This window comes from Schistocerca piceifrons, chromosome 6 (genome assembly GCF_021461385.2).
Source record: "Schistocerca piceifrons isolate TAMUIC-IGC-003096 chromosome 6, iqSchPice1.1, whole genome shotgun sequence".
In the NCBI taxonomy this organism is placed as follows: Eukaryota; Metazoa; Arthropoda; class Insecta; order Orthoptera; family Acrididae; genus Schistocerca; species Schistocerca piceifrons.
In genome coordinates this window covers 229,922,615-229,938,803 of record NC_060143.1, presented here as the reverse complement: position 1 = coordinate 229,938,803, position 16,189 = coordinate 229,922,615, and the positions used below count along the sequence as shown (strand labels likewise).

Genomic DNA, 16,189 nt, shown 5'->3' with positions numbered 1-16,189 from the left:
TTTATCAGCTTTAAGGATTTGATGTACTTTTCTGTGGATCTTGTGCATTACAGTAATGAAATGGAGAGAAGACAGAATTTCACCTTGTCTTAACCCAGATTTCGTGCCAAGTGTGGGTGTCATTCCTATGGATGTTTGAAGTTTACAGTTGGCACCTTCATACAAATTTTTGATTACGTGTACCATGTCATCTTGTATTCTATTTTTCTTCAGTGTTTCGACGCCTTTTCACTGTTCACTGTATTGAACCTATTCTTTGCATCCAGAAAGGCAAACAAGAAGTCACAGTTGCATTCTTAGTATTTTTCCATTAATTGGCGGGGACAGAAAATTAAAGCAGTTGTCTATTTTCCCTTCCTGAATCCGTACTGTTCTTCCAAGGGATTTTCTTCATACAGTGTTCCCCTCTTACTCTGTACAATTATTTCATAAAGTTTCCCCTTTCTATCACCTTTCTTGAAAATTGGGATTATAATGCCCATTTTCCAGTCAGCAGGTACCGTCTCTTCTTTCCACACATTTTTTAGGTACTTGGAATGTTCCTTATCTCTCTTCAACATCTCATACATCATTTTCATATTGCCATTAACATCCTCCATATTTCTTAGTGACTGCATAGTTCCTCATTATGGGCAATGAAGTATTTTGTAAACATGTTCTTGTTCAGAATAGCAGTTCTTATTCTGTCATTACACAATGGCATTTCCTTCCATTTATTTTTGTGCCACTGATTCCCCCACAGAACTTCTCAGTATCGTAACAAGATTTTCTTCAGATCTTTCCACTTCTCTCCTGATGTTGTCTTCCAACTCTGCTTCTCTATCACTGGCCTTCAGTTTCGATGTCCTGAGTTTCTCTTCCTGTGCCCTTCTCAGTTTTAACATTTTGAATCTATATCAGCCAATGAGGAACCTGTGATCACTTTAACATCTAGCAATCTATTTTGCTGTTGTTTGTCAGTCAAAATATACTATACAAGAGATTCCCATCCATATCTTTCGATCTTATACCTTTTTTGTTTGTGATACCAAGAGTTCACCCCTACAAGTTAGTTCCTCATACTGTAGTCAAGGAGTCTATTACCTTGTGTTTCTTGTGGAGCTGCCCATGTGACCACAGAATACTCTCGTACCCATCTCTTGCAGTCACCATTCGGCCTTCATATCACTTGTGATAACTGTTCTTTCCTCTATTACTCTTCCCTTAAGGTCATCTTCACAACCAGCCTGTGGTGATATCACCATGTGAAGCTGATATTCTTGGAAGAACTTAATTTTAGTACAATGTGAAGAATCTGATCAGAAACAGATTTTACATCGACCACACGATCTTTCATTTGATGACCCATAATAGTACCACAGTTTTTTGCTTGGATTCTCCTGACCAGGATAGATGATATCCCACTCAGTTCTTTTGATCTTTGTCCCTTCCATTTGGTCTCACTGAGTCCAAGTATGTTGATTTTCATCAAGTCCGTGCATTCTTCTATTTTGCCTCTTTGTATTGGAATATTAAGGCTGACAATTCTGGCAGGATCAATGATGAGTTGTGTGTGTTCTCCTCCTTAGTTGTGATGTAGCACTGGATATTGAACAGTGTTTAATAATATTGCTAGAGGGAGAAATATAGTTATTTTATCACTGCATTGTTTCCATTCTGTTTGAAAGCAATTTCATTTGTTCAGAAGCTGGCTTGCCAGACCTATCACTTCCAAATGTAGGTCTGTCAGAGCACACATTCTTAGTTGCTGGAGTTTCCACTCTTATGTCCTTTTGATATTGTGTGTTCTGTCACTGACACCGACAGTGTTCTGTTTCAATTGTTTTCTTCATAGCTCAGTCAATAACCATTAAATTTGGTGCAAACTAACACGTTTTCTCTAAAGTTGTAATATTATGTAACTCTTTTATTTGTTGTTGTCCAATTCAGGGTATATACGCAGACAAGGAAGAAAAATTCCCGGATTTCCCGGCTAAAAATACACTTTTTCCCGGGTGGAAAGATAGTTTTTCCCTCCTAATTGACAGCATATTTTCTCTCGGAACTGTATAACTTATCAGTCCTTTGAATGGTTATGGTTTTATACATGAGCATAGAATTTCCCGGCGCTTCAGAAAACAGAACTCAGGTGAAAAACACCTTTTGGAAAGGTGTTTGATGTACAGTAACATGTACGGTGCATATTTTTGTTTTACAAAAGTATAAATTCGAATTCCACCAAACACCGAATGTTATTTTCCAAAGCATTGAAATCGAGATTGCGATGCATATTTGTAAGCCAGTCATAGCTCGTGTCACGTGATCTCGCTAGCTGATGACAGTGGATATTCAGAGCTTCGGACACGTGGTGTAATCAGCCAATAGCAACATCACTGCTAAGTAGCGCGAACACACGAACAGGAAAAGTTAATGGTTTAAATTAATATATATAATGGTGCTACAAGAAAAACAAAGCTTTCACATATAATATTGGTCTCTAAGGCCAATGCGCTGCAAGAGAAGCTAAGCTTTCCCATATAATGTTGGTATTTTATGCACGTATTACATTTTAAGATATATCACACAAATGTGCCAGTAAATTTTTTAATAATGACATATAAGTGTGATCTTCTGGGCTATAAATTCTTCTAAATGGCTCGTCATCAAAGAGCTGATTTATAAATGAGTCCCAGATTGCCAGTGAAGTAGGCATCGACCTGATATTAACCTTTTCATTGTGGTTTCGGGATGTAAATTTCCTTGGGTACCAGTACTTTGTTATCTCATGTCTGGTTCTTTGTTATGACATAATGCCATACGTGCTAGAAGATGAAAATGTACACTTGAAATGCACCGAATAGTTGAAACTAGCCAATAGTTTGAAATTAAACCCTTGTTTCAAATATACTGACTGCCTCAGGGGAAAAGATTAATAAAAGAAAATTTCTTCAGCAAACCGATAAAAATAACTTCATTGTTCTGCATGGCAGTTAATGCTTGACTGTCAGAAAGGTGGAAATAAAATAAAATAAAATCTGAACTAATAATGTATTTTAGCCTTCCATAATTATGTGAATGCATTTTAATTCACATGATAGCTCCCGGCCAAAGAAATCAATTTTGTTTTCATTTGACGTGAGTGCAGTAGACAATGAGGAAACAGCAAAAACACTAAATGTACACACGGGTCACATGGAGACTACCTGCTTCCTTATTGTAACTCAGACTGCTCTGCGCATCAGACCCGTATCTACGATATTTCCGAACAGGGACAATAGTAGATAGGGGCGTCCCTCGAGTGTTTGAGATAGGATGTCAAAAATTTAAAAAAAATCAAATTTTCAAAAAATGTTCATTTTGTAGCGCACATCTTTCTGAAGAGTCTGATACATAAAACATACGTGTCAGAGGAATTGTAAGACATGTTATTTGATTTTAAGTGTGCCAAAGTGCAGCGCCACAGCTCTTCACACAGCATTCTTGTATCGCACGTCCCTGTCTATTGGTCTGTGGAATTGAAACGTGTCTATTTTGTACTGGATGCCATCAGAATATATTCTGGACAGTGGAAATTAAAATGTCCTATGGTGCCTCTCCTGCTTCCAGTCAACTGTTTAGCTAACAACTTGCTGCTTTGTGTGACATAAAATTAAGTATAGGATACATAAAACCAGTAAAGAGAAGAGAGAGGCAAGACAGTACACATTTCTTCCACCTAGAATTTTGTTCTCTCTAATCTTGCTACAGCTTTACAAGGCTGCTTTCCTTTCTGCGTAAGGATCTGTTACCTCATCAAAGTTTGTCAAACGTTTTGCTACATGAAAAATCGAAATGCTGTTGTCTAATACTGAAAAAGCTGTAATTACAAATAGGCCCAAGACTGGTGTGGTTTCTCAACCTGATTACTTGTATTTTGTCACTGTCTGCGAGATAAAACAAAATAGGTCTTTATAATACTGCAGCAATTGTAACACACGCCAAATAAACCAGACTGTTTTGGCAGAAATGGTCATTTTTATAACACGGCAGAATATAATTCACAAAGTAACAATATCAAATGCCTATTAGGCCTACTACAAGCAAAAAGCTTTACGTTAGGAAATAGTTTCACACTTCATTCGTACGCTCCCAATTTCTCAAGCACGAGATCGAAAAGTAGTAGTGCGAAATTTTTATATAAATTTGGAATTGTCATATTCTTCCATAATTTAAGTGATGTCACTGTTTCTTCTCCTTCCTCGTTCTAACAAACAATGTTGTCATTACTAATTCTGTATCGATTCCTGCCAATGTCAAAGCTTATTCGCCGGTTAACTTCACTAATTCTGCCAGAATCACCAGTTTAGTTATCCTGCGATTATTCTCCGGTTAGGTATTGTTACTTGTTCGTACGACACGTTTTCCACACTACTTCCAGAATAGACCTTAAAGTGGCTGCTAGTCGGAGACTGTACAACTGGCCCTTGCTAGTATAGCGATCTGGCCAAAAATTTTATGTCAAAATTTCATTTTCTTGGATACACCGATAAGATAATACGTACTTTTTCTTACCTGTTATTCCTGTTAGTCGTTTATTCGCACTCTGGTAGTCTGATTCTATGGATTTCGCTGGTAATCATAACAACGCTCATCATTCGCAAACCCAATCAACCACATAATTAGATAGTGGTTGCCTTTATTTCATTCGGCTATACTCTGCTCAGCTCTTATAGCCCCTTTTGCCTGCAGGAAAGTTTATTTCTAGATATGACGAGGATTCCACTGGCAGAGACATCACGCACACTATGCACGCATTCACAAACCACTTATGATTCATTCAGAAATCAACTTAGAATTTGTTCAGCGATGTTCAAACACTGCCAGGGACACGTTTCAAAGTCATACGAATAATCGATAGACCAAAGTACGCTGGATGCTAGGCGCTTTGTGAAACAAGGTTTTTTCCTCAAGAATATGAATTTGAAGACATGCTGTGACGGTGCCACTCATGGGAAAAGGTTGAACTAAGTTTGAAAACAAGCAGGAAGGATGTATCTACACACTGTAAAACTTTCACACATGCAGAATGAAAAATGTATTTTTACAAAAATAGTGTGCATTTCTTTTGAAGTGACCCTCGTACTTTTCCTGTGCTATAAAAAGGATGGACATGTACAAAAATCTGGTGTCTGACAAGGAGATCTTGTTGATTTTTCTTGTTATAGTGAAGAGCTCTAAACTCTTCATCATAGTCTTCTTTATATCGCACAACAAAAAAAGTTTAGCCAGCACATCCTCTTTCCTAAAAGCCCTGTGGCAATACAGGTGTTACTTCATGCGCTTCTGGCAATAGTCTTTTAGACAGCAGGCTGTTTCACTTTTCTGACTCTGTTTTGTCCTGTAGTGATTGCCAAAGGCATTGAGTCCCATTCCACATTGAATTTTAAATTCATGGTTTATAGGGTTAGTTATTTCCTGAACAGCAAGCTCACATATGGCAGCAACAAAATTGTTTAGATTGTTTTCTCCACACAGTAAACGTGGTATACCACCACAGGGAGAAACTGGAAATATGCGTACAAATGACTTGCTAAAAGTGTTGCCTATGCATGGCATACAGTATTGCTAGGGCCTATGAAGACGATCTTACACCTAATTATAATGCTCACCTTTTAGCTAAAGACAGGGCTCAAGAGGAAAAGAAACAAAAAACCAAAGGAAGGAACAAGCACCAAACTCAGATGGGACTTTTGTAAGTCTCCAGCAAAATTTGTTGGCACTAACTACTTCAAAGGATGAAACCTTTCAATTTTACAGTGCATAACATAAAATCAAAACAAAGAGATTGTTTCATGTGGTCAGAAGTAAAGGAAAAAGGAGAAAACTTTGAGATAGCAACCCGTATGTACGAGTATATCAATCTCTCCTTGTAATGGTAAACCACATTTCCTGTTTCAGCAATTACTGTGGAGGACACACTCTAACCAAACCTGTTGTTGCAATGTACTTGATCACTATTCAGGAAATGACTAACATAGAAGGTTATTGGTTTAAAATTCAGTGTTGGTCATGGTGAAATGGAATGTGATTCAATGCATTCAGCAATTGTTAAAGAACAAACATCACTCTGTTCAGCATAAACTGGAATGCCACACAAAGAAGATGAAAAAACAATGCTCAACAAACATTACTGGCAATTTAGACCATATTACAGATGCACAGGCTGCATAAACATCTTAACATTGAATGCTCATTACATATTATAACTAGGTAACTTAAGATATCTACTGCTTGCATTATAGTTATGTCCTCACTGGCAGTTCGTGTTACAGCACAACTGGATACTCAAGGTTCTATTTGTGGCACATAAATACTTCCTGGTTTGATACTTACCTATTTGTTGAAATGTGTATTGTGTCCCAACAGTAAACCCTAAGAGATATCCAGTTGTAGCATTGATTAGAGAGCATCAAGCAGGCAAGAGTCATTTACATAACTCAGAAGGGCAAAAATCAAGTTACCTAGCTGTTGTACTAAGGTGGTGGTGATTTAATAAGTTATGTAGCAAAGTTATTATGACAATTTTCGGATTTTGTACATATTACTTGCAATGGAATGGATTCTTAAATTTATTCTCTATAGTTGAAACCACTGTGCTACTGAGTGATGGAAACCCAACATTTTCCCTACACTAGGCACACACAACAAAAGCAAAGTTAATACATTTAGACACTTCAGTCATTATTAGTTTTACTTAGCCAAAATTAGGGTGGTGTAAGAAATGGCCTGTCATCATGCTTGTTATGCTGTGTACCAGGAAACATTTGATAATGCAGTATTCCCGTTGATAATGTATAAATGACTGAAGTTTATGAATATTGTTCCACCGATAAACCTGAAATGACCCTGACCTACTGGAAATTGTATTGCTGACAATTTCCTAATCACACAATTGTTTTGGTGTGAATCCATACATCAACAGTCTTTTTGTCATATTCCTGAAAAAATTTCTCTATGTCAAGAGTCCATCAAAGCAGTGAATCATTTTCCACACACAAGTATTGAATGAAACGTTAAAAATTATTCTTTTCCATTTTCCAGATTCTGATACAGCCATTAAAAGATATTTGGAAATTAAGTCCTTTTCTTAACTTTTGGTCATGATTTGCCATGAAGTTCCTGAAGATAGACATAAAAAAGTGGAAATTGTAATCCACTCATAACCATCATTGGCATTATTGAGTACGAATGTGTCGGGTAAGCATTTTCCTCCTCTATGTTTAACCAAGAATTCACAAGCTTTTCCTTGTCACTCAAAGCTATTGCAGTGCATGGTTTCCTTGGGCTAGGATGGTTTTCTTGCTTTGAATTCATATTGGCACAACTATAATCACACAAACCACAATTTCCAGAATCAACAGACTTATTTCCCATTTTTCTGATGTTTTCGCAGTTAATATCAAAATGCCAACATCATTTGACTGAATTTTCATGAAATTACCCAACAAATTGTGCATATGTTGGACTTCTGGAGAATTACATGATGTTTACTGCATAGAACATTATTCATACTTCACCTTTGTAAGATTACAGATTACACTAGGGGGCATAAATCAAGAAAACAATGAATATTAATTCAGTTCTATCTCCACCATTAAAATGTACCAGTAATGTAAAAAGAACTGCTAACTATTATTGCTTACATCTACTTAAACATCCATAGTCTGAAAACCATTGTGAAATGCATTGCAGAGGATACTTCCACTGTACCACATATAAATATGGTCTCTTCTTGTTCCATTAACATAACGACTGCAGGAAGAATTTACTTTTATTCTTGACTGCCTCAGTATGTGCTGTAATAGACTAATCTTGTCTTCACAGTTTCTAAGACAGATACTGAACGAGTTGCAAATTCAAGAGAAAAATAATTGTCAACAATTGCAGCAGAGAAAAGACAAATGGAAACTGAAGTACACTTTACAGATTACAATCAAATTGTGTTCTGTTATCTGTTGACTGCTGCATCATCATGTAAAGCCATGTGCCAGATGTGTTTTGGATGAGCAGTCTGCTCCAGCTCTGGTGTTGGCAATTTTCAACAGTTTGAAAAAAAATATATATATATATATATATATATATATATATATATATATATATATATATATATATATATATATATATATGCACAGTGTCTTAGCAGCTGAAATTCTGACACTGTTTATTTGGTTGCATTCAAAAATATATATATATATATATATATATATATATATATATATATGCACAGTGTCTTAGCAGCTGAAATTCTGACACTGTTTATTTGGTTGCATTCTTCTTGTGGAAAAAATTTCACGGCGAGTTCTGACATGTCAGATTGGACAATTTTCCCTTGTCACTGATCTGACAAAATAACTGATGTCTCCATTATTAACTATTTGGATTTTCCTAAATGTATGCCCCAATCCAACTTCACATTTTTCCTTTGTTAATACAGACATCTACCTCTACAAACTTACATGGTCTATACACTACAGAACATTCTGGATTCCAGTTTCTATCTTGCCACTCCTCCTAACTCCCTCTTTTTGTTTCATGGGATTTTATTTAGGGATATGATAGGACTCAACATGTAATGCTCCATTTTAGCATAAAAATTTGACAGAAATATAGCATCCAATCAACTTATTTAAAATAATCTGCAAAACAAGTTGTTTTTTACTTTACATTTAATTTACATGAATGTGTGACAAACTTAGTGTGTATACTCAAAAATAAACTTATTGTACATTTATATTTTTATTCAACTCTTTCCGGTGTATGAATGTACAAATGCTGTTTCCTGTCGTAAGGATTATGCATTACACTATTTATATCTTCTATACACATACAACAGATGACCTTAGGCAAAACAAATCTACCTACAAACTGAACTCAACCTCAAACATGCATTTTTGGATGCAGTTATTTCATTTTCATACTGTTAAGACAAACACTCAGGTTACAGTTACAAAATATAGGAAATAAAGACAAACACAAAGAGACAACTTTAACATTAATCCTTGGTTGTAACAAAATCAACATAAGCCAAATGTGCCTGGGCAAGGATGTGTTAACCAATCACTGGGACATTAATGTTCACACGTGGCTTGGAGACATAACAAAGCAATTAAATGAGCATTGCAATATTTTAAAACATGACAGTTTTACATTTTATGCATTTGTTTTTAGTATTTCAGTAACAATGAGTGGTGGGAATCAATTGCCTAAGACGTATCACACATATTAGCATCTCAGTTTTTATTTCTACTCATACTGAAAGCACATAAAACAAAATACACACATTATTAAACAACTGACTTTCATATGTTCCGTTACTACTGTAGATAGAAGCTGTGGAATCCTCCAGATTGGATCACGATGTCTTCATTCACTGAAATATTCATCATCTTCAATGCAGCTGCCATAACTACCTGGATCGACATCCTCACTGCAATCAGAACAACCATCAACTTTCAGCACCTTCCCACAAGTTGAAAGTTCTGTCCAGCAATTGAAAGAGTACAGCACTTTATTTTTCTTGCAATGATTAGATATGCACAACATATGGGTAAAAAGTAAGATAATGCAAAGAAGGGCAGGAGAATGAAATGTAAGCAACTGCCAAAGTCAGAACTTTGTGCCATTCCACCCATCTGTTCTACAGCCAAAATGAATTTTCAATGCAAATTGTAAAAATATGTGGATATAAATTCCCAAAGCCCCCAGATCTAGAATACTTCAACAAATTATACATTGTTCAACATATGTGAAATTTCGAGGGGGGGAAATATCTGTCCCTTTAAAAACCACAGTTTAACGACCTGAAAGCACAGTTATGGATATTTTTACTAACTCTTTTTTGCACTATTGCAAGATATGTCATTCAATTAAGAAATGTCTCCTGTAACTATGAAAGAGTGGCTGGAAAACAAGCCTCACACAGAATTCCAGATAAAGGGTCAGTTCCCGAATGCACCAGCCAACAACTCTAACATAGCAGAAACGCATAGGTGGAATGTGTAGGCAATCCTTTCGCAGAATGTTGTGATGACGAGCGCTGAGCGCTCACCTTCCCGATGCATCAGCAGCTTTGGCCTGTTGCTGTGCAGCCTTGCGTGCAGCTGCACCTCCGGCACCTGTAGCCAGCTTCCGACCTAGTAGGTCATAGCCTGATGATAGAGTCAGCTCCGCATCTGTGTCTGAACTCTGCTCGCTGTCACTTGAGTCAGGGTAAACACCTAAACCTGGTAAGATACCAATACAGTGGAGACTACTGATGTTCTTGACAGAATTCTGTGAAGCAGGAGAGGTATTTTGTTCAGTCTCACGGCTGTTGAGTTCAGCATGATCTGAAGAGCTGCCACTGTCATCTTCTGTTTTACTCTGTTCATTGCTGTTTTCTGTAAAAAAGAGATAAAGACATGTTAAGGGTGATTATTATTTCAACAGGACAGCACATACATTTTTAAATAACCCTACAGTAGATGTCTTTATGCTGCCCTCCCAAAGGTATGATATTTACAATGAAGCTTGAAGGTAAGAACATTAATGTTATAATCTCTGACATTTCATTGGTAGTTTGTAAATGTTCAATACAGCAAGAACAACTCATAGCAACAGTAAAATCAAAACAACAGAGAGAGATGTAATGTAAGAGAGGAAAAAGGAATTCAAAACGCATGACTTATCTTTCGCTGCTGTAGGCATGTATACACGTACTGCTACGCCATTCTCCAGGTATTATGGGTTTATATATGCGTGCCGCTTAGGTTTTCCTACAGTGCTCTGTCCACCTGAATGTGTCATGGGCTGCTGATCTCTCACTGCTGCAGATGAGCTACTCCCATATCTCAGTGAATAAAAAAGTTTCGAGTATTTAATACACAATATATCTGCCCCATTATTTGCAAAAACACCTTGTTTTGGTATCTTGATTCTTTTATGAAACATAAACGATTGCTATGATGACATGATTCACAATGGCAAGGATACGAATGGAACACCACACGTGACCATCCTTCAGATATTGAGATATCCTTCTACTTTCAGTTTTAAATAACATTTAAATATCTTATCTGTATTTCATTCACTGCAATGCACAAGCCAAATTCAACCACACCTCTGCAAAATTGTTCAAATTTTGTGCAATGTTTTACTTAATTTGATGCACCACAGTAATTATGGCACATACTGAAAAGGAATTCAGTCCTTTATCCAGCAAAGATATCATACTGTAAGAAGTGCAAATATTTTTTGTCCACCTAAAACCTCATGATAAGTATTTCACAGAAGCCGGCACGTTCACATGGATGGAACAGGGTGCTTTGCACCCAACTGTCCATCAGATATAAAACCCATTAACTCAAGAACAAAATGAAGAATCATTCTGCTCTCAATTTTAAATAAAATCACGATACATTACCGGCATTCCATTCACTGCCATGTATGAGCTAAAATGAACTGTATGCAAAGTTCACATACAGTTTTACTTAATTTTCTGCAGCAGAGTATGACAGATAAAGAAAAGAAATTCAGTTCTTTATTGAGTGAAGATATTATTTTGTAAGATATGCAAAAACCAATTTTTTTTTCACCTAACATTTTTTGAAGAATTGGGTGATAAGTATTTCATTTCAGCTGGAATACTGTCTCTCAGCACAGGCACCAGCATTTGGCGAGCAGTACAACCATAACATAAGCTGCCTCAGCATGGAATGCAAAGAGCACATCTGTAGCAGTGACAGAGCTAAGAGAGACATTCTAGCTATTGGTTGGTTTGTGGGATTAAAGGGACCAGACTGCTATGGTCATTGGTCCCTTTTTCCAAAACTTAAAAACAACCACACAGAATAAAAGTGAACAAGGAAAAGAAGACTGACGACACAGGACAAGAGAAACTTAGACAAAGACCAGACAAAACGAATTAAAATCACACACAGTGTGACAGTGGTTGGTCGACCGTAGAGAAAGAAAGGAAAAGCCAACCACCGAGAAACATATTAAAAACTCAGTCTAAAACCGTAGGCCAAAAGCCAGACTCAACACAAAATAAAGATAAACACTTAGAGCAACTGATAAAAGCCCCCTGCCCGAATAAAACACAAAACTAAGCCTGCCATTGCAGAGTCATCAGTTAAAAGGGCAGGGAGCGTATCAGGCAGCGCAAACGTCTGCCTGAGCACAGTTAAAAGTGGACAGGACAACAAAATGTGGATCACCGTCAAGGCCGCCCCACAACGACAAAGAGGCGGGACCTCACGACACAGTAAATAATTGTGCGTCAGTCGGGTGTGGCCAATAAGGAGCTGACAAAGGACGACTGAGTCCCTGCGAATGGCTCGCATGGATGACCGCCACACAGCTGTCGTCTCCTTGACAGCACGGAGTTTATTAGGTGTGGTCAGATCGCGCCATTCAGTGTCCCAAAGCGAGAGAACTGTGCGGCGTAAGACTGCCCGCAAATCAGTCTCCGGGAGGCCTACCTCCAGAGTTAGTTCACTGGTGGCCTGTTTGGCCAGGCGGTCTACATGTTCATTGCCGGGTATCCCAACATGGCCCGGGGTCCACACAAAGACCACAGGGCGGCCGCATCGGGCAAGAGCATGGAGGGACTCCTGGACAGCCATCACCAGATGAGAGCGAAGATGAGAGCGAGGGAAACACGGGTCGATAGCTTGTAAACTGCTCAGGGAGTCGCTACAGACAACAAAGAACTCACCTGAGCAGGAGAGGATATACTCTAGGGCACGAAAGATGGCGACCAGCTCAGCAGTGAAAACGCTGCAGCCAGCTGGCAATGAATGTTGTTCATAGTGGTCCCCTAGAGTCAGAGCATAACCAACACGACCAGCAGCCATCGAACCGTCCGTGTAAACAACGCCAGTGCCCTGATATGTGCCAAGGATGGAATAAATGCGGCGGCAGAAGCCCTCCGGAGGGACTGAGTCCTTCGGGCCCGTTGCCAATTCGAGCCGAAGGAAAGGTCGGAGCACACACCACAGGGGTGTACGCAGAGGGGCCCGGAAAGGAGGTGGAAGAGGGAAAACCCCAAGCCCGGAGAGAAGCTCTCAGACGCGGACCGCGATCGTACAACCCGACCAGGGCCGACGTTCTGGGAGATGGACGACCGACTGTGGGAACAGAAGACGATAATTAGGATGCCCGGGCAAGCTACAAACACGCGTAGCATAAGCGGTCAGTAAATGTTGGCACCGTAACTGCAGTGGAGGGACAACTGCCTCCACAAGTATGCTGTCCACAGGGCTGGTCCGGAAAGCACCAGTGGCAAGTCAGATACCGCTGTGAAGGATTGGGTCCAGCATTCGCGACGCAGATGGGGATGCTGAACCATAAGCCAGGCTCCCATAATCCAGATGGGACTGGACTAATGCCGGTAGAGCCATAAGAGGGTAGTCCCATCGGCGCCCCAGCTGGTGTGGCTCAAGCACCGCAGAGCATTAAAATGCCGCCAACACATCTGTTTAAGCTGCCGAATATGTGGGAGCCAAGTCAACCGGGCATCAAAAACCACACCCAAAAAACGGTATGTCTCCACCACAGCAAGAAGTTCGCCGGCAAGATAAAGCCGCGGCTCACAGTGAACTGTTCGTCACCGGCAGAAATGAATAACGCACGTCTTAGCAGCCAAGAACTGGAAGCCATGCGCTACAGCCAAAGACTGCACCTTACGGATAGCTCCCTGCAACTGAAGTTCAGCTGCTGCAATGCCAATGGAGCTATAGCAGAGGCAGAAGTCGTCAGCATACAGGGAAGCTGAGACAGACGTTCCCACCGCCGCAGCGAGCCTGTTAATTGCAATTAAAAACAGGCAGACACTTAGGACAGATCCCTGTGGTACCCTGCTCTCCTGAACTCGGGAGGAACTATGGGAGGCCGCGACTTGCACGTGGAAGGTACGATGCGTCAGAAAATTTCGTAGGAAAATCGGCAGTGGACCCCGAACACCCCAACCATGAATCGTAGAGAGGATGTGGTGGCGCCATGTCGTATCCTACGCTTTCCGCATGTCGAAAAAGACAGTGATGAGGTGCTGATGGCGGGCAAAGGCCGTACGGATTGCTGACCCCAGGCTCACCAGATTGTTGGCGGCAGAGCGGCCTTTACGGAAAACACCCTGAGACGGAGCCAGAAGGCCCAGAGACTCGAGTACCCAACTCAACCGCCGGCTCACCATGCGTTCGAGCAACTTGCAAAGAACATTGGTGAGGCTAATGGGGCAGTAGCTGTCCACCTCCAATGGGTTCTTGCCTGGTTTCAAAACGGGGATAATAATGCTTTCCTGCCATTGTGACAGAAACTCACCCTCGACCCAAATACGGTTGTAAAGGTCGAGGAGGCATCGCTGGCAGTCCACGGAGAGGTGTTTCAGCATCTGACAGTGGATGCGATCTGGCCCGGGAGCTGTATCAGGGCATGCGGCATGGGCACTGTGGAATTCCCACTCAGTGAATGGGACATTGTAGGATTCAGGATGGCGTGTGTGAAATGAAAGGCTCCGATGTTCCAACCGCTCTTTAATGGAGCGGAAAGCCAGTGGGCAATTCACAGATGCGGAACTGAGAGCAAAATGGTCTGCTAAGCGGTTGACAATTATGTTGGAGTCAGTACAAATTGCCCCATTCAGTGACAGTGCAGGGACGCTGACAGGGGTCCGATAGCCATAGAGGCGTCTAATCTTGGCCCAGACCTGCGAGAGAGAGACATGGAGGCCAATGGTGGAGACATACCGTTCCCAGCACTCCTGCTTGTGTTGGCGAATGATGTGGCGGGCCCGCGCACAGATCCGTTTAAAGGCGACGAGGTTTACTAAAGATGGATGCCGCTTGTGATGCTGGAGCGCCTGCCAGCGATCTTTAATCGTCTCAGCGATCTCAGGCGACCACCAAGGCACAGTCCTCCGCCGAGGGGACCCAGAAGAACTGGGAATGGCAAATTCTGCAGCAGTAACGATGCCGGTTGGTGACCGAGTGAACCACCGCATCAATGGCTTCATTAGAAAGAGGCGCAAAAATGGCCATGGATGAGAACATGTCCCAGTCAGCCTTATTCAGGGCCCATCTGCAGGTGTGCCCAGAAGAGTGCCGCTGTGGCAGTGACAGAAAGATTGGAAAGTGGTCACTACCACACAGGTCATCATGCACACTCCATTGGACAGACGGTAAGAGGCTAGGGCTGCAGATCGAAAGGTCGATTGTGGAGTATGTGCCATGCGGCACACTGAAATGTGTGAATGCACCATCATTTAAAATGGAAAGGTCGGGCTGTGTCAATACATGCTCAACAGTGGCGCCTTGACCTGTTGCCACTGACCCACCCCACAGAGGGTTATGGGCGTTGAAGTCGCCCAGTAACAAGAAAGGTGGCGGCAACTGGGCTATCAGCGCAGCCAGGACATGCTGCACGACATCACCATCCGGTGGAAGGTAAAGACTGCAGACGGTAACAGCCTGTGGCGTCCACACCTGAACAGCGACAGCCTCTAAAGGTGTTTGTAGAGGGACAGACTCGCTGTGAAGAGAGTGAAGGACATAGATGCAGACGCCACCAGACACCCTTTCATAAGCTGCCCGGTTCTTATAATAACCCCGATAGCCACGGAGGGTGGGGGTTCGCATTGCTGGAAACCAAGTTTCCTGAAGAGCAATGCAGAAGAAAGGGTGAAGGTTGATAAGTTGTCGGAGCTCAGCTAGATGGTGGAAGAAACCGCTGCAGTTCCACTGGAGGATGGTATTGTCCATGGCTGAGAAAGGCGTGAAGGAACTGGGAAGGCAGTTTACTCTGCTTGTTCACTCGCTGCCACCGATTCAGTACCCGCGTGAGTGACATCCATGGCGTCTGAGGGACCGGCGAGATTCAGGTCTCCAGCAGATGCCAGAATCTCGACCTGAGCTTCTAGGAAGCGGTGGGACGGGTGCCACCGCAATGTCGGGATTCTTGGCAACCTTTTTTCTTTTTCTGTTTCTCTTGCTGTGCCTTTGGTGGTTCAGGTTGGGATGGCTTCCGTGGGTCAGTCTCAGGGACAGACGACGACTGTGAGCCTCTACGACAAGCGACCAGTGGTTGTTTCAGCCACTTGCGGGTATCCGCGTTTCTGCTGGTCTGAACTTGCGAAGGGAGATCCCCAAGGGACCCCTTCCTGGCGAGAGGAGCCGAACAAGTCTTATGCTTCTCC

The 16,189-nt window shown here is 41.2% G+C and overlaps 1 protein-coding gene across 7 annotated transcripts in view; it reads right to left on the bottom strand.

The window, feature by feature from the left end:
• Nucleotides 1–16,189, bottom strand: part of LOC124802664 (PSME3-interacting protein) — a 100,001-nt gene that overhangs the window by 18,946 nt on the left and 64,866 nt on the right. For 4 of the 7 annotated variants that reach the window (XR_007017137.1, XR_007017136.1, XR_007017135.1 and 1 more), the window contains exons 6-7: nt 10,067–10,397; nt 9,316–9,445 (exon numbers count right to left, since the gene is read on the bottom strand). Coding sequence is in view for 3 of the 7 variants with exons in the window: in XM_047263576.1 (XP_047119532.1) it covers nt 9,382–9,445; nt 10,067–10,397 (395 nt within the window). In the remaining 4 variants the exon portion in view is untranslated. Of the gene's footprint in view, nt 1–8,735; nt 9,446–10,066; nt 10,398–16,189 lie in introns of those variants that run through there. The other 3 variants (XM_047263576.1, XM_047263574.1, XM_047263575.1) reach the window with 1 other exon arrangement.